At 40.8% G+C, this 20,015-nt stretch overlaps 3 protein-coding genes across 9 annotated transcripts in view; 1 reads left to right on the forward strand and 2 right to left on the reverse strand.

Moving 5' to 3' along the window:
* snx29 (sorting nexin 29) overlaps positions 1-20,015 on the forward strand; it is a 356,821-nt gene that overhangs the window by 54,713 nt on the left and 282,093 nt on the right. The gene's annotated exons all lie outside the window — the stretch shown is intronic.
* Positions 6,225-14,555, reverse strand: josd1 (Josephin domain containing 1). Of its 3 annotated transcripts, XM_046069753.1 has the most exons (6): positions 14,458-14,555; positions 13,831-13,953; positions 12,319-13,174; positions 12,108-12,236; positions 10,741-10,935; positions 6,225-8,933 (listed from the first exon to the last, which is right to left on the reverse strand). In XM_046069753.1, the coding sequence occupies exons 3-6, from the start codon at positions 12,672-12,674 to the stop codon at positions 8,834-8,836; spliced, it is 780 nt and encodes a 259-aa protein (XP_045925709.1). In that variant the 5' UTR covers positions 12,675-13,174; positions 13,831-13,953; positions 14,458-14,555; the 3' UTR covers positions 6,225-8,833. The 3 variants fall into 3 exon arrangements, with proteins under 3 accessions (XP_045925709.1, XP_045925710.1, XP_045925711.1); XM_046069754.1 differs by lacking the exon at positions 14,458-14,555 and having other exon boundaries at positions 13,701-13,838; XM_046069755.1 differs by lacking the exons at positions 13,831-13,953; positions 14,458-14,555 and having other exon boundaries at positions 12,319-13,195.
* On the reverse strand, positions 15,238-19,915 carry LOC123983491 (GTPase IMAP family member 1-like). 4 transcript variants are annotated; one of them, XM_046069747.1, is made up of 8 exons: positions 19,804-19,915; positions 19,364-19,488; positions 18,448-18,525; positions 17,736-17,786; positions 17,536-17,586; positions 17,359-17,409; positions 16,809-16,859; positions 15,238-16,600 (listed from the first exon to the last, which is right to left on the reverse strand). In XM_046069747.1, exons 2-8 carry the CDS (start codon positions 19,398-19,400, stop codon positions 15,888-15,890), a joined length of 1,032 nt encoding a protein of 343 aa, XP_045925703.1. In that variant the 5' UTR covers positions 19,401-19,488; positions 19,804-19,915; the 3' UTR covers positions 15,238-15,887. The 4 variants fall into 4 exon arrangements, with proteins under 4 accessions (XP_045925703.1, XP_045925705.1, XP_045925704.1 ...); XM_046069749.1 differs by having other exon boundaries at positions 19,874-19,892; XM_046069748.1 differs by lacking the exon at positions 19,804-19,915 and adding an exon at positions 19,650-19,760.

Consider the following 20,015-nt stretch of genomic DNA (forward strand, 5'->3'; position numbering starts at 1 on the left):
TCATTGTGCAGAGTGGCACCTGGTATATTATTAAATATTACATTATTAGATTGGTAACACTGATACATAAATGTAACTAAAGTAGCATCTTTTACTGTAGTAGTTGGTCAAGGTGGCGCTACATTAGTACAACCCCTTTTCCAAAATAGTTGGCACTCCTGTAAAATGTAAATAGAAACAAAATGTGATAATGTGCCAAACACTGAAACACCATATTTAATTGAAAATAACACAAAGACAACTTATCAAATGTTGAAACTGAAATGTTATTGTTTTTGGAAAATGATATGCCCATTTTGAATTTCATGACAGCAACACTGGCAATAAAGTTGGGACAGGGTCATCTTTACCACATTGATGCATCACCTCTTCTTTTAACACACTCTGTAACAGTCTTTGAACTGAGCAGACCAAATGATGTAATCTTGAAAGTGCAATGTTTTCCCATTCTTGCTTGATGTAGGATTTCCGCTGCTCAATATTTCGGGGGCTCCTTCGTTGTATTTTTCATTTTATAATGTGCCAAACATTTTCTATGGGCGACAAGTTGGGAATGCAGGCAGGCCAGTTTAGCACCCAGACTCTTTTACTATAGAGCCATGTTGTAATACCTGTAGAATGTGGTTTGGCGTTATCTTGCTGAAATAAACAAGGCCCTCCCTGAAAAAGACGTTGTCCACTTGGCAGCATATGTTGCTCCAAAAAAGGTGTATATATCATTCAGCATTATTTGTGGCTTCATAAATGTGCAGGTTACCTATGCCATGTGCACCAATGCACCCCCATACCATCACGGATGCTGGCTTTTGAACTGTGTGCTAATAACAAGCTGGATGGTCCCTCCCCTCTTTAGCCTGGAGGACTAGGGGTCTATGATTTCAAAACAGAACAGAAAACAGAATTTAAAATTTTGACTCATCAGACCACAGGGCAGTTTTCCATTTCGCCTCAGTCCATCTTAAATGAGCTTGAGGCCACAGAAGGCGGTGTTTCTGAATCTGGTTTATATAAGGTCTCCTCTTTGCATGGTAAGAGTTTCAAATTGCATTTGTGGATGTAGGCTTTGTTGAAACTGTTTTGGGGAGGTGTGATTCCATCATCATCATTCAATCATTTTATGCTTTCAACCCCATTTATATCAATGTGGGTAGGCTAAATAGCACATTTTAATAACAATATTGTGAATGTAATTTGTCAATGTATGGGCTAGATAGTGTTGCAAACTCTTGGCATCAGCTTCATGAGGTAGTCACCTGAAATAGTTTTTGATTACTAGGTGTGCCTTGTCAAGAGTTAATTTGTGGACTGTCTTACCTTCTTAAAGTTTTTAACATCATCAGTTCTGTTGTGCCGAGGTTACGGTAGTTCAATACAGTGTATGTCACTATTTGACTACTGTCCACTCAACTAAGTAAAGAGAAACGACTGAATGGGAAGGTTTGTCCAAACGTACATTATATAATTTTTTGTATACATTAGTATGTCTAGGAAAGGGTGATGTCAGATTGTTGTAAATTGGTTTTGTTAATAAAGATGTCTTTTCAGCCCAAATTACCAAAAAACAGCTTCAGCACAATATACAGTATAGCATGTAGCCTACAAACACAGTGCCTGTGCATTCCTGGTATTTTACCTTTATCTTAATAGATGTGTGTGTTTTGGGCCGGGCTTACTTACTAGTAAGTTCCTCTTTATTATACCAATTTAATTCACATGTTGTGTTATTGATAATATTACTGTTTCTGTGTATTTGTTTTGTAATTGTTCTATTTTGAATATTGTGCAATTGGGTGAGGATTTTTTTTCACTATTTCAGAAGAAGACAGCGCATTGCATATGTATCAGTCCTTCCTCTTGTCCTCCTTCCCACTGTCTCTGCTGTGATTCACTGCAGGAAACAATGTGCCAATTTAAAGCTACATGGCAATCTAAGCTGAACAGTTAGACTACAGACAGCTTTCATTTAGCTTGTTGTACGTCTAGCTCTTTGCCAAGCTAGTGTTACCTTAGGTGTGCTAATAACATAGAGGATGAGAGACGTGGACAGAGCAGATAAAATAACACTTTGTACATGTTTTGCTTGTTAAACAGATGTATCGATAAAGTATTGTCTTTTACTCTTGATTGCACATACTTCAGTAAACTACTCAAGTTGACAGCTACCCTAGCTGTATCTATGGTCTATGATAGCGCTCCGAGCTCCAGCTAACTGAGCTAATAACAGCAGCTAGTAGCCTTAACTTCAGCAACAAGTAAAGCTATCTGTCCATCAGGAAACTCTGTGAATAACAGAGTTGTAACAGAGCAGCCGGGGGACATCAGAGAGAAAACTAGAAAAATATTTTACATATTTCTCCATTAAATATGACCCAGTTTCACCAAAATCAGTGAAAAAAGTTGTGTTTTTGTACAGTAATCAGTGGGGCCCGGCCCCAGAAACAATGCTTCAGCAGCATTATATTGAGAAAACTTTCCATTAAGTGCAGAATGAGTCATCAACATTTTAAAATGTAATTTTCCAAATGACAAACTATCCTCAAGAATACCTACAAAACAATGTGTTTTGTCATAGATGGGCCAGATACTGCCACAGTGGTGACATAGTGCAAAGAATATCATATAAAAACATTTTAACACGGATTTGGGGAATGTAAGATTTTGTTATTCTATGTTTCTCTAAAGACACGCTAAGCAGACAACGCATCACTGATACTTCTCTTGTATTCATTTGGCATTGAAATAATCCTAAAGTAACTAATAGTAATCAGTAAAAACATTACTTTTATTTTATGGATTTATTGGATTACGTTACTGATTACACTTTTAAACAAGTAATTAGTAATTGTATCAGATTACATTTTTAAAATGATCCTCCCAACAAGACAAGTTTATATGAGATTACATTAGAAAGTTTTATTAATTCCCAATGGGGAAACTCAGTTGCCACCAGCTACAAATAGGACCAGCTGGAAACATTACATTCAAAATCAGAAATATTCATTAAAAAATCTAATTGCTGTTGGGATAAAAGAACGTCTGAGCTTTTTGGTAGATACCCTGGGGCATCTTCAGTCGGCCACTTAAAGACACTGTGGAGTGGATGGTCTACAATATCCATGACATTCTTCAGTTTGGCACATGTTCTCTTTTTTATGATGAGCTGCAGTGGGTCAGGGGTAAAGCCAATCACAGAGCCAGTTTTTTAATCAGTTTTGGTTAGTAAGGTCAGAACTTGACAAGTGTGTTTGGTGTGTTTTGGAAGGTGTTTGGCAACCTTCCCAGGTGCGGAGTCAACTAGGGTGTTTTCAGAGGTTTCAAATCGGATGGTGACATCCAGGATGATGGCTATGGACCCTCTAGCTACTAGGACCTAGTAGATAGTTACTAGTATGGCCAGGTTAAGGGACATACCTTCCCAGGGGCTGCTAAGCAACACCAAATCATCCGCAAAGGCCATAGAGGCCACGTTCTTACCGTGGATCGCAAATCCACTATTTCACGCATCTAACGTAGGGGGTCAGCCTCTAGGTTGAAGAGGAGAGGGGAGAGAGGGTCTCCCCGCTTGACGCCTGTAGTGATGTAAATACGGGTTGTGGTGCCATCAGCAGTTTTAACAGTAGTGTATGCCTTGCAGTATGCAAAATCAATGAAGACCACCACAAGTGCCTTCTTCTCTTTTTTACTCAGTTTATTCATGCCTTCCAGAAAGATTAGGTTCTCGGAGCAACAGCGTATCCTCTCTGCCACTGATGAGGCCTGCAGGCCTCGGTCAGCCTCCAACACAGTAAACCCGAGAAGGCACTATGGATGGCTGAACCATCTCCACTGTTCTCCACTGCCCTATGTCTTTAAGCTTTTCGGGTTCAGAGGTTTTGGGGATGAATGTAGTGGTACTACTCTTGAGGCAATCGGGTATTTTGCCCTTGAACATGATGGCGTTTAAAGGCGTTGGCAAGCCATTGTAGGGCATAACCTCTCCCAATACAATGTATGGCAGCTAGGTCCTCATCAGAGGAGATTGGGCAGTAAAATGGGGTATTATCTGCTTTGATGGCCGAAGCGAAGTGACCTAAGTCTACAAAGGGGTCTGTACCCCCCACTATGTTATCATAAGTCTGCTTGGGTGATGATCTCAAGGTGCTTCTTGACTTTCTCAACATCAGGGTTAGGAGGAATTGGAGACCTCAATTTGTCGAGTTGGGCTTTTTTGAGGACTACCGAGGCAACAGTTTCAGCTGGTTTAGTAAAGTAAGTGGCCCGTAGGCAATCAGATTTGTGCTTAATCTAAGACTTTATTTACCGAGTCTTTCTTTCACTGCAACATATAGTTCAGAAAATTGAGGGTGATTATCCATAAGCTGAAGGAGGCAGGCCTCCTCATCTTGATTCCACTCTTGGTGGGCACCATTACTTCCACCAAGGGTAATCCAAATATGCCGCAGCATGCTTGGCTCGCATATGTTGGGATAATCCCCATTGGGCAGCAAAGCTCCTAGGACATAGCGCGCAAGAAACGGAACTCAGATTTTGCTGGGCCTGTGGACTCTTTTGAGGTGGCTCAAGGCTGCTCAAACCGTGGGAAGGTGCTGTTGGCATAATTTGCAGGGTTGAGCCAGTCATGGTACAAGAATACCAACCAAGACGCAACTAGGCAATTGTCTATTGGTTTTAATCTTGGCTTTCCAAGGCTTATCCCAGCTGAAGAAGACAAACCCTGACTTGGCTCGATTGAAAGGGAAGAGGATTCTCCTTGCTTGACCAGGCGGTGTGTTTGGGCAGATCAGATCAGAATCAGAATCCTCTCACCTTGATCCGCCTGACAACGTTTTTTGCTTTCATCTGAAAGAGGGAAGTAGGTCTTCATAACCATTTCCACTAACCGCTGAAAATCTGGGTGGGTTGTGCTCTGCACTTGTCTGCTCTCTCAGTCCATCTTTGATGCCCATCTCCATCCTTTCAAGACTGGTGTGGGGCACTTGTAGCTAGTGCGAACGATTTCTTTGCAGTGCGTTGCCTGGTGTTGTCTCTTTGATTATCTTGGCAACACAGGTCCCCATTTTCCATAACATCTGACACGTAACGTTACCACATCTGTCTGCTCCAGCGGACATCATGGTGTCCACCAGTCTCGGCAGCTTTTTTTTAGCAGTCGTTTCACAATCTGCACTTCTTTTTCAGCCAAGCCATTTGGCTGTAGAAACAGTAGAGTTGATGTTACATGTTCAAAGCTATGTGTCTCTAAAAAGCCTCTGTGCTCCTGGCTGTGGTCCATTGTCACTCATCACAGTCACTGGGATTCAGTGTCTTGCAAAGATGATCTTGTGTGTTTTATCACTTGTTTTGATGTTGTATCAGACAGAAGCAAACTGGGGACAGTTTGACTTGTAATCCATAAGGACAAGGTCGGCCCCTAGTCTCTCCCTGCTTCCAGAACTAGCTGGTGATGATTAGTGCATGCATTAATGCAGATAGTGGTTCTGTGGTCTGTTCTTAGGGATTAATTGTTAGCAAAAGCCATGAAAGGGATCCCTAAAATACTTCTGGATACTATTCTCAGAGAAGTAAGTGTGCTTTTGTAACTTGATTTGTTTTTCAAGAGTAAACCAGAACAAAAGCAGAAGTGCACATAAAAGTACACAAACTTAAATAATGTATGTTTATGCTTTTATACCTGTGTTTTTGCACTTCTGCTACAATTCCCATACTTGACATAATCAACTTCGAAGCATTCTCAACTGTTTCATGTTTTGAATGTGGTTTTTCTAGTTATATAGTATGATACAGTGTGTAAAAAAGGTGGATGGTGTTTCTGTCATGAATTACCAGTGGTTCCCAACCTAGGGGTCAGAGCCCAACAAGATAAACCTAAGGGGTTGGGAGATGAGTAATGGGGTAGGACAAAACAAATTTGTACTTCAAAAATTTGTATTTTCATGATTTTTACATGTTTTTTATGTAAAATATTAATTTGAAAAGTAACTGCAGCTGTAAAATCTATGTAGTTGAGTAAAAAGTACATGTTCCCTCTGGGTAGAATTATTAAGGAGCATAACATGAACAATTATTTCAAAACTGTATTGAGGTAGGGTACCTGAGTAAATGTACTTTTTACTACTGACCAAAGCATCCCCAACTAGGCTGAGACAAGGAATATCCTGCTCCATAACTCAACAATGATCCCTTCAGAGAAAATAATGACTCATTTAATACACCCACACTGTAGCTTATACATAAAGTGCCATTATAAGCATTTTATTTCTATGCAAAAAACAAACAGAAAAACAAAAACAAACAAATACAATGACAATCAGTGTTCCTTAAGTAGGAAGGGCTGATGGATTGTCATGGCAAAAACAGCAAATGTTGAATGCAATTGTGAGACATTAGTCATAATGGAATTGGGTCCAAAAATCTCAGCACATGAATGCCAGCCTCTCTGATGTTTTGATGCAGGTTCACTTGGATATGACATTAAAGGTCTAAAGACTGAGCTGGAAGTGAACAGTTTTGTTCCAAAATAAGACACACACCCTTGAAAAACATGATCTTGTCTTTACAAAAATCATACTGTCAAGCAATTGTAAATAACATAAAGCCCTTGGCTGCAAAAGTGAAATATTCATATTTGATGAGCTCCTCTACATTTACGATAAATTGGTGCTTTGGAATAAATCTCCTGAAATGGAGTCAAACTGCACAGCCCCTCTTACTATTTCAGAGCAACAAATATTTTCTTATGTAAACAAGTTAAGGCCAATATTTTCGTAAACAGACAATACATGTATAGTATTAACAGTTTCTCTTAAGCTGATTGATTTGACAGCTACAAACTCTCTCATAAGGCTCATTTCACAATAATCAACACGCGGCTTACTAGCTGGGCTGTCAACTTTCACTTTTCTTTCTCGACATCATTCCCTACCCAGGCTCTTCGCGCTCCATCTGACAACTTCCCTTCGCGCAACCAACGACCGAACCCCTCCTCAGACTGAATCCTCACATATTAAGAGACCCCTGTTGGCTGTATATGACTTGGTGGGACGATCTGTGACGTCCTCTCTGAGCTGTGTTTGGCAGATTTGACATGAAATGTGTAAGAAGAGGAGGAGGAGCCCTGCATCAGCTGAGCTCCTGTGCTACAGAGAGCTGTGGTGGTGACTCTTTGGACCAGTGTGGAGCCACTGTGCAAGAAATAATTGTGGCTCTAATTAAGCAAGAGTGGTTGATATGGACACATTCAATTATATTTATTTTCATTAATTTGAACCTACAACCTCATAATAATTATTCAGGTTATTACTGACAGTCTAAACTCACAAGATCATTTGGTCTGGAGCTTTTGACCAAATCACACAGTCCTCATAAGCAGATCAAGTGTACTCAGCTGGGACAGAACCGTATGCTGGAAAGCAGAGTGGAGACTGATGGTTATTTTGATTATTGATTAATCATTTGGTCAGTAAAAGGTCGGAAAAATGTTACACAATTGGCATCAACATTTCTCAGTGCACAAAGTTTACATATTTAAATGGGTTGTTTTGTCTGAGTACCAGTCCCAAACCCCAAAATATTAATGTTACCATCATAAATGACTCAGAGAATTGGAGAATCAGATGTCGGGTTTTTTTATAATTACCTAAATGATTACTAATCATCAAAATTCATGCCAATAATTTTTCCTCACGATCAACTTGCTGTTTCAGCACTACTGGAAAGTTTGTACATCTACTCTCAGTTTGAAGAGGACCATGTCACGTGGTCAAAAGCTCCAGAACTTGTAAGCAGACTTTGAATTGAGATTATTCTAAAAGATCACGCCGTAACTGTGCATGGTAATACAAAATATGGCCAATTTCTGTGATTTTATTTTTTGGAAACATTTCAATACGTTTGATTTTACCAATAATTTAGACAACTGGTTTTCTTCTTACCAGAATTTGATATATATTATATTATGATGAAAAATGATAATTGTTACTATTGCATTATTTCCTCGATTTCTTCATTACTTTAATGTAACCATTTGAATATGAACAATTAAAAAAAACCTGGATGAATGGCCTCTTACTTCTTCCTCAATAGGAAACTGAGGCAAAGATCCACTAGAGGGAGTGCTTGGCCTGGGCGTTGCATTGCTTTGTTGCATATAAAACTGTTGTGTCGGCACAGCCTCTGTAGGCTCAGTCTGTGCCAGCAGTGTTTGTGAAGTGGGTGAAATACAAAGTTGGCATCGTGATAAATCACTGACTGTGGCATGTGATATGAAAAAGGGACAGAGAGGATGAGCGAGATGGAGTCACACTGAGGCAAGGAAGGGCACGCTTTGGTGAAAGTGAAGGACGGCGGATACGGATAGAGAGTTCACAACATGAGGGGAGGGACAGAAACACAAAGACACATCAGTGAACATCATGACTGAAGCAGGGAGGATCATTGTGGTAGTCCGGCAGATAAACACAGCATTTTTCTTAAAGCCTGAACTCCCATGACTTTGGAAACTTGATAAAGGAACAAGGAAAAAAATTTAACAGATCAAAACTGACATTGAAAAATAGTCAATATATATAAAAACACAAGAATAGCAGAAACAGAATAGTAACTTTTATAAGTCTTAACTGTGTTGTGAGTAAAGGACTGTGATTCTTTGATTCTCCCTGTAAAGTGTTTGCTTCCTTCATTGCTTTGCATCTAATCAGATAAGGGTCCAGCAATGGCTGTGTAAACAAAACCCAAAAAGGAGGGGAGGGGGCTGTGCATGACTCTACTTCCTCTCCCACTCATTCTGTGATTGGCCCGTTGGTCCAGCTGAAGCTGTGATCGGCTGGTTAAACCCTCAGCCGTCGGACCGCCAGGTTTGGTGCGCCTCCACTTCCTCTGAGACGACCAATAGGAGTTCACAGTTCTTCCCTCGCAGCTGCTGGCGGAGAAACTTCCTGGGATGTGGTAACATCAACAGCAAAAATGGACAGCCGCAGTTATGATGATGACAAGCAAGAGGAGCAACTCTTTTATGTCAATTAGTGTAAAACAAAAGGCCAACCCGGCAATACTTTAAAGGGCAGACCTGTGTTAAAGCTGCAAGTAAATTTTTTGGCCACTTAGGGGCAGCAAAAACACAGCACTAACATGCTCACTTTCTAAAGTTGCTGCCTATTTAGACATCTAGCAGACATTTATTTGAAGTCATGCTGGCTACCTGATAAATGTAAGACCAATATTTAGTCTCCTTTTAGCTCTTTTTCGGTTTTAACTAACTCCTGAGAGAAATATCTAGCTCATTTGCTGTTTAATGCCACACAATATTCACAAGCTAGTAACTAACTTTGTCTATCTGGCTGGCAGGTGGCATACAGTTGGTTTATAAGAGCGTTATTGCTATAAAACAGCTGCCTGCTGCTACTGGATACGAGGTTAATGAGAGCAGACTCTGCGTTCTGTATAAACCAAGGCGATCAGCTACAAGACGCTACAACGCTCCATAGAGCTGAGAGGCACCGTTCAGTCTGGTGATTATTCTCTGTGGGTTTCAAATATTGATACCACTCTCATACCTGTACGGTAAATTTGAAGCTACTGCCAGTTAGCTTAGCATAGCATGTTTTAAATAAGCATATATGTATTTCCAACCATTATGGCAGTCACTGAATCCCTCATGCCTTGTCTTAGCTATAGATATTTCTTGGTTTTCTAAACACTCAGCATTATGAGTCTTTTCTTCAGTACACCTTATCTGCAAATCCACACCTGCCGAGTTTTACCTATAAGACCCACGTTTTAATGCCTTTGTTCATCATATGTGATGTGTGAAAACATCAGATTTCTAAACAGTCAGAGAAATAAAAAGTGTGCATTCATGTCATGGTATAGTTATAAAACTGTCAGCTCTCAGTTATACTGATTGTTTAGTCGACTTCAGTGTACTGCCCTGGCAGCCTTGCACTGTCCGGTGTCATGTTGTGGTGATGGAGCAGTGGATGAGACACATGCCTTTGGTGTGGGAGAAGTGCGAAACATCCACCATTGTGTCCCTGAGCAAGACACTTAACCCCTAGTTGCTCCAGAGGCGTACGACCTCTGATGTATATAGCAATTTTAAGTTGCTTTGGATAAAATCAAGTAAATGTTAAAGAAAGTGTAGTGATTCGATGTCCTCTCAACTGATGACTTTGACTTTTTGGAGGCAGCTATTCCTTCCTAAAACAACAATGGATACATCAAGCTTTGGGAAAACATACCTGTTAAAATGGTAACAAAGACTATTAACTGATCCTTGTGTGGTCAAACAGGCAACAGGAGAGAATTTGCCATTTTTGAAAAATGAATCTTGTTCAGTTCTGTAGCTCCTGTGTACTGTAGCATTCGTTGTTGAGCTGTGTTAATCTACCATCAATGCAAACACAACATTTCCTGCAGCTGCTTCACAGTAAAGAGCAATCCAGCTGTGACACATTCAAGGCCTTTACTGTGAAACAGCTGCAAAAAGTGTTCATTAAGTCACAGAGGTCGGTACCTGACTGAATATCACATTTCATGGCAATCTGACAGACCACCATTATCACGCTTAGATCACCATCACCACCACCCTGCTGCTAAAGATGGCACACCTGGTGTATTCCCTTAACACAGCTGCTACATGTGATGGATGAACCCACACAATTAGCACAATTAGTAATATTATATATAATATTTCTGACCAAAGCTGTCACAGTAAGAACACGTGCATGTAAACATCACACTCACCTGAGCTCATTCGGGCTGCCGATGGGTTGAGGGCTACGCAGCTTGGAGTCCAAGTTGTAGTAGACTCCGCCCACCTCTCGGACTCCGATCCAGTGCTGGCGTTTGAGCGGCAGCCGGAGAGGCCCCCAGCGCAGGTTGGATGGCACGTTCAGAATGAAGCCCGTCACGTTGGACAGCTCAATGCTGCCTACATCCCTGGATGAAGAAAGGCATCGTGAAGGCATTTGTAAACTTCCCCTTTGTGCCAGAGCAAGGAGAAAAGAGGATCAGCAGCGAGTTACGGTGTTTCTTTTGAGCCGAGACTAAATTGGCCATACAAACTCTTTTGCAAATCTTGCAAAATTCTACAATCCTTACATTACTGTTGACCATTTTCTATAGCACACCATAGGTTTAAGGTGAATTATTTACACTACTATCATAAGGTAATCACAGAAATCTAAACAACATATTAAAATATCATCCACAAAACCTCATGACATTGATGTAGCTGGAAATTAAAACAATCTTAAGTGGTAGGAGTTGATCGATCACTGCAAGTAGTTGATGCATTAACAAAGGATGCTGTTTGGATGTCAGAGTTTCCCCACAAGCACTTGAATGCACCAACAGGAAAAGTTATAAAAACAGTCCCACGTCATTGCTACATTACAAACAAATCATTTTTCCTCTTTAAATTATTACACGAAATGTACAGTACATTGCATAGAAGAACATATCACTACGGAATATTTACAATGACAAAAATGTAATAGCTTAATCACACGCTATAGGTTGAATCCCAACTGTGTATCAATCAGTAGCAGAGAGGAGCAGTGTCGTTTTTAGATTACAAGTAGCTATGATTTTGTTCCTGTTTTTGCCAAGACAGAGAAACAGGAATATGGCTGTTCTGATAACATTAACGCTCTACTGATAAAAGCAAGTCTGTGGCTGCTGTTGTTGTCAACAGTCATGTAAGACTGTTATTGAGGCAAGCAGGAATGCAGATAAAACTGTCTCGTAGACTTTGTCAACTGATGGAACTGCTGTCTAATCAAAGAAAACATTCAAGTCCCTGTTGATTAGGTGGCTGGGGTGCAGATGAAGACACAGGGAGCCTCTTGACAACATTTACCTTATGTTTGCACTGTAGGATAAAAGTGGATGCCCCTATGCTGCAGATGTCACAGCTAATCAAAATTTCCTGCTGCCATGTGTATTCATGGAAGATAAGAAAGTAACAAAGAAACAAGACAGGTAGGCAATTGATGTGAACAGGGGAGAACAGAGGTGAAAAGAAATCTAAAAATGAATAAAAACTTACATTTTCTAGTGCAAAAATAAGGACAACAGAAATGGACGTTTTCAGCAAAAGCCCTACATACCTTCTTTTATCCCACCAAACTGCCTCAAACCCTCGGGTCTGCAAGGCTGCCATAATGACATTTACATCATAGTTCCCATTTCCCAGCATGCTCTTCTTGTGAGGTGTCACCAGAGTGCTGGGAGAAAGCCTGCAACAAGTTGATAAGAGACATTAACATTTCAGGTACACTGGCTAAAAATCGATATAGATTGATATACCAGTTTCCCCACCTCTGGTATATCTCCTGCAAGGTGTCCCTACTGAAGGCAGTCCCGTCCTGGAAGACGTTATTGAGCGCGTGCAGGGCGCACAGCTCCCTCCGCTGCTTTTCATGATAAATAGCTGGGGGTGTCAGAGGGGGTTGAGGAGGCAGTGGGGGGGTGAGGGAGGAAGAGGAGGATGAGAGATCCTGCTGTTGCTGCTGCTGAGAGTCTGTGGGATCCCTGCACCTCCTCTCCTCCGCTCCCACCACCACCGCCTCCCCTCCTTTCGGCTTGCTGACCTTCCAGCGCATGCAGCCCAGCTCTTGCAGGCCGCCTCGCCCCTTCCCCTTCCACTCAGCGGCTGGATACGGAGCGCTTCCCATCCCTGTGCATTCACCACCACCACCACCGCTGCCGCCGCCAGCACCACCTCCTCCAGCTCCACCACTACCTCCACAACTACTACCTTGAGGACGCTACATCAGCATCATCACAGCCATTGTTATAGCAACCTCTCAGCCGCTTGGAAGAGAGGCGCTGGTGTGTCTTTGTGTATGGAGACTCTCGAAAGGGAAGACCTGAAGTAAGGTCAGACGGAGGGAGGAGGTGAAAACTCAAGATGGGATCGCAAACAAAGATACTCCAGATGCTCCCAGATGTTTTTGGTTATTCCTCCAACACCACAGTGGTGTCGTCAATCAAACTGCCGCTGCTCTCTGTGTGTTTCCACTTCCTCCATCTTCTGTGAGTGTGTTGACAGATCTTTCCATCCAGTCATCAAGCCTATAGCTTTGCAGTTCTTTCCATTGCGCCAGGCCGCTGACCATGAAGCGTCACTTCCACTGGAACAGAGATTTGATGCTGAGCAGCGATGGGAAAACACCTGAAAGACAGACACAAATAAAAGCTAATTTAAAATAACAAATATGGTCACAAACACGTCAGCAGAAGCCAAAATGACATCTTAAAACTGCTTACTTAATCTGAACAGCAGCCAAACAACCTTCCACAACACTTTAAAGCCATGCTGATGGTGATATCTAGCTGAGACAAAAGTATGAACTGCCACAATCACCACTTGGTCAGCGGACCCCAAAAATGAGAAGAAGGTAAACATTTCCAGCAGCTTGGACAGCATAGAGGAAGCAGGCTGTTCAGTAAGCTAGCAAAATATGACAACAGCCCCGTACAAAACAAGACACACACGTTAGAGAGCACACAGTCCATTAAGGAGGGTTAACAGCTGTTATACTTTGAAACCATACATGTACAGATGCAATTAATCCGTGATAGTAGCAGATATCTGGCGTTAATCCCCTGGCTGCTCTACGTGACTACATCAAACACAACCACAGCACTTCCTTTAACATTACGTCTTATAACTTCATTTTCTCTCACCGACCACGTACCTGGCCGCTTCCTGTCGGTGGTGTCACGGCTGGACTGTCATAAACCGGTCTAAAAAACTCAACCGACTCTCTCCTATTTTCCTAAAGTCCGTTCAGTCCTTTGTCTTTGCCAAATTTTTCCCTGGTTTACCTCCTCTCTGTCGCTCTCTCTGTCTCTCTCCGTCCGTGTAGACGCGGACATGCGCAGTAGCGTCACCCTGGCTCCATATTGCTGTGACCGCCTGCGTCAGTAGACATTGGAGCAGTCCCTCCCCTGAGAGTGCGAAACCATATATTATATTTCCCACTTTACTCTGAGTGCGTATGTTTAAATGCATAAATAAATAACAGAACTGCTGTGTAATGAACACCAAGTAATTAAAAATACCTGCATTTTAGGCCTGGTGTAATTGTTTTAACATGATCAAATTAACTTCGCTTTTTTGAGTGCTGAATATTTAAAGTTATAACCTGTGTTTTGAAGTGAGGAACCCACAAATAACTACCCCCCTCTCTTAGCTGGTGAATGTTTAACAGAACAGATACTTTCAGTTTCAGGAACAGTACTTAAAGGAGAGGGAATATAGGACTTAATTCATCAGGTGGCCAGTGACAGGTCTCCAAATGAATGCCATTTACTATGTCTGCTGGATATAAATGAGCAACATGCTATAATGAATGTATTTGCATTCTTTCACTGTGTCTTCATATAGTAGTTTTCGTTGTGACTGGTGGAGTCTGCATTTCTTGTCCAGGATTGAAATAGTGTACTACTCACAAGGGATTCACAGGAAACAATGGCTTCATGTACTGGACTCCTTCCAGGATATACTTAACGTAATGATGGCATTGTTGATGGTCTTCTGTAGTCACCTTTCTTGAAACAATGTAACACAATGAATCACCTCAGGTCACAGCTTGTCTGGATAAACTGTTAACTCAAAATGCAAATGCAAAACACTCTTGCAATTACCACCAATTACCAAATCATCTTGACTTCAAAGCTCCATTTAGCTATCTTTGACCACTAGGGGCAAGACCAACACAGCCCTGAGCCAAACAAGTTGTTATAGCCAAATGTTAGCAAACAATACACATCCAGCAGACACAAAGACACTCTATCTCTTTCTTGTATCATTTTGGGCCATGTGACAAATATTATTCACTTTATTAAGCTACAAAAATATATAGCTGCAGAATTTTGTATTCATTCTTAGTGGGTTTAATACTATGAGTGACCATTCAGTTCAACCCAATATAAAGAACATGTCTTAATTCAAGTGTAACAGAATTTGGCAATTCAATTAAAACTTAAAAGTTTTTAGGACCACCGTTAGTCGGCCCTGGAACCTGATTGGTCTGTTGAATGTCTGTACTGTTTAGTTGAATGTTCTCTCTAATCACAGGGCCACTCTGCTTTACTGCCTTTTGTGTTTGAGGTTATTGACATTTGTCGATCTGAAAATGTGGGAAGTAAAAAGTTAGACACTTAAAGTGGGTTTACACAGCACTACACTGAGACATACACTTTCAAAACAGAGATATTAATATTTCACAATTAAAGAGACATATGAATTTATTGATATTATCATATTTTATATAACTTGTCATCTGTTATATGATGAAGACTTATGACAGCTACATAAATACAATCTCTAAAACCTGCAGTTAAATTTGAGCGTTTTCATATTTATATATTTTATTTTGGTTTAAATGCTGTTTCAGAGGCTTCTGGAGGCAACAAAGAGTACATTGAGCAGCACTACTGAACTCTGGTCCCTGTATGACTTGAGTTTATTTCCCCTGATAATCTTTAAAGTTTGATGTCTCTTATAAATTATGAAAGATAGGGGAGGGCTAAGCACTGGAGCAGAGTAATACAAATACAATACAATACAATACATACAAAGGAATAAACAGCGAACTGCAACAGAATGGGAAAATTAAGAATGTGTGAGCACGATATCTAACCAAAAGTATCTGTGGCATGTTGAAAACCACAAGGCGGCCAGTGGTAGTAAATTCATTTGGACAGTGGTAAACCAGCAGAGTGACAAAAATACCTCAGGCAAAGAATCATGCTGGCACCCAAAACTCGAAATTGCATTTTCAACACTTAAATGAATGTTGTCTCCTTATTTTTTCACTACCCCAACAACTCTGTCACACACCCACCAACAACACCATCTCGCCATCTCCCTCTTTTATTTACATGCGTCCCAGTTTTCTAGCCAGTGCAGAAGCCATGTCAGCTAGCAGCTCCTCCCTCATGCAGTCCTCCCTCCTCTGCAGCTCGTGGACAAAATGCCCCCTTAGTGTCTTCATCTCCACCACACGCCCTACCAGCTGCCTGAGGATCACACTCTGAGCCTCCAGGGGGCAGTCTGGCCTGTTGTCCACAAGCTCTGGCCTCTGCTCGCATAGAGACAGAGCTTTTCTCAGACCCCCATTGTCCACATCCAGCAGCTCATCTACAGTATGCATTTGCCCCAGACGGTCTGCATGAGTGAGCACTGGGATGATGTACCCCACCGCCTCGTCTCCAAACAGTCCAAGGGTGACTCTGATCGCCTGAGCCGCATCCTGGTTGATACCCATGCTGGAGCCCGGAGCTTGGATCACCAGCAGGAAGGCGTGTGGTCCAGGGCTGGCCAGCTGAAGGCTCCTCATAGCTTCCCTGGCTCTCTTGTTGTTCTCCAATGACGGCCCCAAAAGATCTGGTGTGTCGATCACTCTAACCTCTCTACCCTCTATTACAGTCCTTCTCCTGGTGCTCTCCATTAGGGGACCCATGGGCGCCTTTGTCTCACTATCGCCCAACAAAGTATCTGCCAGAGAGGTCCGTCCTCCACCAGTGGGGCCCAGGAGGATCAACCTCAGGCCTGGTTTGTTGTGGCTGTCGGTCGGATCAATCTCTGACCCTGCAGAGGTGACACGTTTTTATTAGACAAATAATAAAGTGCTTTACAAATAAGCTGTGGTTCTCAGCCCACACCTAACTGAGGTTGAGTGAGTGCATTTTCTGTTTTAAACATCTTCCATTTGACAGGAAAAACAAGAAAAAGCAGAAACCCCATAAAATGTAATATAAATAATTTATAAATAAAATTGAAGGAAGTTTAACTTAACCTGTGATTGCTTTGATGACAGCAACTAGCCACTTGAACTTGGAGGAAAATCCTAATGGCAGAGCAGATTGTAAGTCAGTTGTTAATTAGACACCTATAATTATTATCCAACGAAGGTTAAAAATCAAGGGCAACTGGACTTGGTTGAAGATACTGGAAGACGTTTCGTCCCTCATCCAAAGGACTTCTTCAGAACTGAAGAAGTCCTTTGAACTGAAGAAGTCCTTTGGATGAGGGACGAAACGTCTTCCAGTATCTTCAACCAAGTCCAGTTGCCCTTGATTTTAACTTTCGTTGGATAACTATGACCTGGATGACTGAGAATCTTCATAGACACCTATAATTATTATATAGATCTATTACTAAAACGGCGCCACTCCCTTCAGATACTAAATTGCTGTCGTGTTTCTGCTGAATTGAGTCACTTGCTTCCTACTCAAACATACCCACTCAAATTGTAAGTTCTCCTGACCTGTTTACAGTCACTTAAAAAGTCAATTTGAAGCACACAGTGAGGAGTAAACAACAACACACATGCAGGCAGCACTCACCTATGATAACCCGCCAAAGTCGAGACATCCACTTAAACAGGCTCTGGATTACTGAGACGGAAGACATCAATAGAACAGTTAGCATGTCACTTTTTTTTCCATTAACAGGTCACTTGTGAAACATGTTTTGTTTTATTTCTTTGGGTCAGAAAGGACTGAGGTATGTATATTTTGCACCTCGAAGGGTTCCCACTAGGCGGCTCACCCAGCTCCAAAGAGTTGACAGACCTGAGGCAGAAACAACAACACACATTAATGTTTATTTATTTTAGTACTGATGACAATGGTAGTTTTGTGTGCTGTCAGTTAAAATAAGGTTGTGGGGGGGGGCATAAAGTGACCTTTGACCTCTCATATCTCACTCTTACTAAACTCACCAGTTAGAGTGCAGAACAGACGAATTGGCCATCGGATCAAAGCTGGGAGTGCTGAAGGGATAACAGACTACTATCAGTACAACAGGAGGAGTCAAAAAAGATAATAATAAAACTTTGTTATTTTGTAAAACATAAATGTAGTATGGTTATATCCTAAATTGAATCAGTTGAATGCTGTAAATGTGAATGTGAGTGGCTGATGGAAACAGCTCTTCTAATTAAATTAGTTTGAAGGTGAATCTGCTGATTAGAGACATACATATACATAGATATACATTTGGTGCAGCAGAATGTGGTATGTGGGATTAACTCTGTATAAACTTCACATTCATTATCATGGTGTGGCTCTCTCATGTTTCACAGTTTGGCACTGTGGCACAAAAGAATCTGGCATGTGGCAGTACATGTTAGCAGGATTAATTCATTGTTGGTTTTGGACTTTATTTGTCACTACAAATGGAGGGAGGTTAGGGTTAAGGTTTGTAATACGACCTGTTATTCCTGGCTAAACCCCTGATAATATCATCAGGGATGTCTATTCTCATCAAAGCCTCTTATGATAAATCTGATAAATGATAATGATATGATAAATTTAATGTGCATTTTCTGTGCTTTCTAGTTTAAGTCAATCAATCAGAGAAACAATATGGCATATATGTCAGGAAAACTTTTTCCAAATGAATGTGAAATTGTGTGTTGGCGAGCGACTGACTCTGTGAGAATCTGTAGAGAAGATACCCCACTACAGTGAAAGCTCCCATCTGGATGCTGTTGCTGTTCTGCCACCAGTCTAAACAGAAAAGAAAGGGAGGAAAGCATGATATTACTATTGCAATGTTGTACACAACTTATCATGGGGTTTACCTTTGACCCAAATGTGAAATACTCTAAATCCCAGAACACCCCTGTTGTTTAATGCAGGGCTTTTGTGTGTGTGTGTGTGTGTGTGTGTGAGTGTGTGTGTGCGTGTATGTTATGTGTATGTGTGTGTGTGTGTTATGTGTATGTGTGTGTGTAGACATTTCAACATTTACATTCAAAGTAAAAACTCTCTTATTAATCTTTATATGTAAAGGCTGACATCACAGTCTCTTTCATTCCATTGTTTTTACATTGCAGAAAACTATAGCACAGTTTTAAATGTGGCAATTAACAGAGCTACTGCTTAGAAATGTGTTTCAAATCATTTATTACATAAAAATGCATAAAACACTTTGGTTAATAGTATAATATATAATTTATATATAATATATAACATAAAGTGTTTTCATCTTTTGTTAATTTTCTCAAATTGTCAGAATGTGAAAGTTGAGTTCTGATTTTTATTTTGAAAGACTAACCGGGAAGTTGAAAAGATGTTGCCGCTAATTCACGTTGTAGACTATGGACGCCTCAGTCCACACTGAACATTTTACATATCTAATGACATGTTTTTTGTAACCATGAAGACACAATATTATAATATAAAACCCACTAAGCCAGTAATTAACATCTCATTAAGTCAAAATTGTAATTGTATTGTCATACTATGGAAGTTAAAATGACAAAAATACAATACCGATAAAGTAGTGAATACATTTTTATGTCTTTAAATGTATATTTGATGAGTTTTTATAAGTCCATCTTACCTGTAATGGCATCCTCCTTCTCACATTGACACTCCATTTCGCTGCAGTTGACGGAACTTCACCTACTGTCAAGGTTGCGAAAATTCGCGAGACCACTTCCGCTCAGAAATGTCAATATAAAAGCCCTAAACGTTACAACAGACAGGTTTGACAAATGTTTTGCAAAGTAGATGTCATTATACAAACAACTCCCTAAAACCACAAATAATTTCACGATTAAATCTCTTATTACAACAAAAGTAACACGCGTAGGTATAATTTTCACAGCATGTCAGTCAGTTCAGACCTAGGAAAAGCTCCATAATCGCTCCATAATCAAGCAGTTAACATGTAGCAAGGTTTCAAGACAGGATAACAAAAACAGAAAACTTTAAATAACATTAACTGGTTTGTCTGTTTAAACCCATAACAATCGCAAAGTGTTGCTAAAGCTCCAATACCTCGTGTGTTGTCAAATAATCCTCCCACAGGAATGCCATCTACTTCCAGTCAAAACCTGATGCAACTCACATGAGGTCAAAGTTGTGTGTTCCTGTCTTCCTGCTACTGAAACCTTTGCCTGTGCCGGCCTGCCCTCAGCAACAGTGTGCCTACTTTATTGTACTGTGTGGAAAAACAATGCAGTAAGAAGGTCCAAGTATGCAGATAATGC

Source organism: Micropterus dolomieu, linkage group LG14 (genome assembly GCF_021292245.1).
Source record: "Micropterus dolomieu isolate WLL.071019.BEF.003 ecotype Adirondacks linkage group LG14, ASM2129224v1, whole genome shotgun sequence".
NCBI classification, from domain to species: Eukaryota; Metazoa; Chordata; class Actinopteri; order Centrarchiformes; family Centrarchidae; genus Micropterus; species Micropterus dolomieu.

Excerpts from the sequence above, each read along its gene's own strand:
- josd1 (XM_046069753.1), bottom strand. The coding sequence starts at position 12,674 with ATGGGAAGCGCTCCGTATCCAGCCGCTGAGTGGAAGGGGAAGGGGCGA. Across the intron at positions 10,936-12,107 it reads GTTTGGTGGGATAAAAGAAG|GGATGTAGGCAGCATTGAGC; the intron begins GTATGTAGGGCT and ends TTCTTCATCCAG. Across the intron at positions 8,934-10,740 it reads GGCAGCCCGAATGAGCTCAG|GAAGTTTCTCCGCCAGCAGC; the intron begins GTGAGTGTGATG and ends ACCACATCCCAG.
- LOC123983491 (XM_046069747.1), bottom strand. The coding sequence starts at position 19,400 with ATGGAGTGTCAATGTGAGAAGGAGGATGCCATTACAG. Across the intron at positions 16,860-17,358 it reads ACTTTGGCGGGTTATCATAG|GATTTTCCTCCAAGTTCAAG; the intron begins GTGAGTGCTGCC and ends CTCTGCCATTAG. Across the intron at positions 16,601-16,808 it reads TGTCATCAAAGCAATCACAG|GGTCAGAGATTGATCCGACC; the intron begins GTTAAGTTAAAC and ends TCACCTCTGCAG.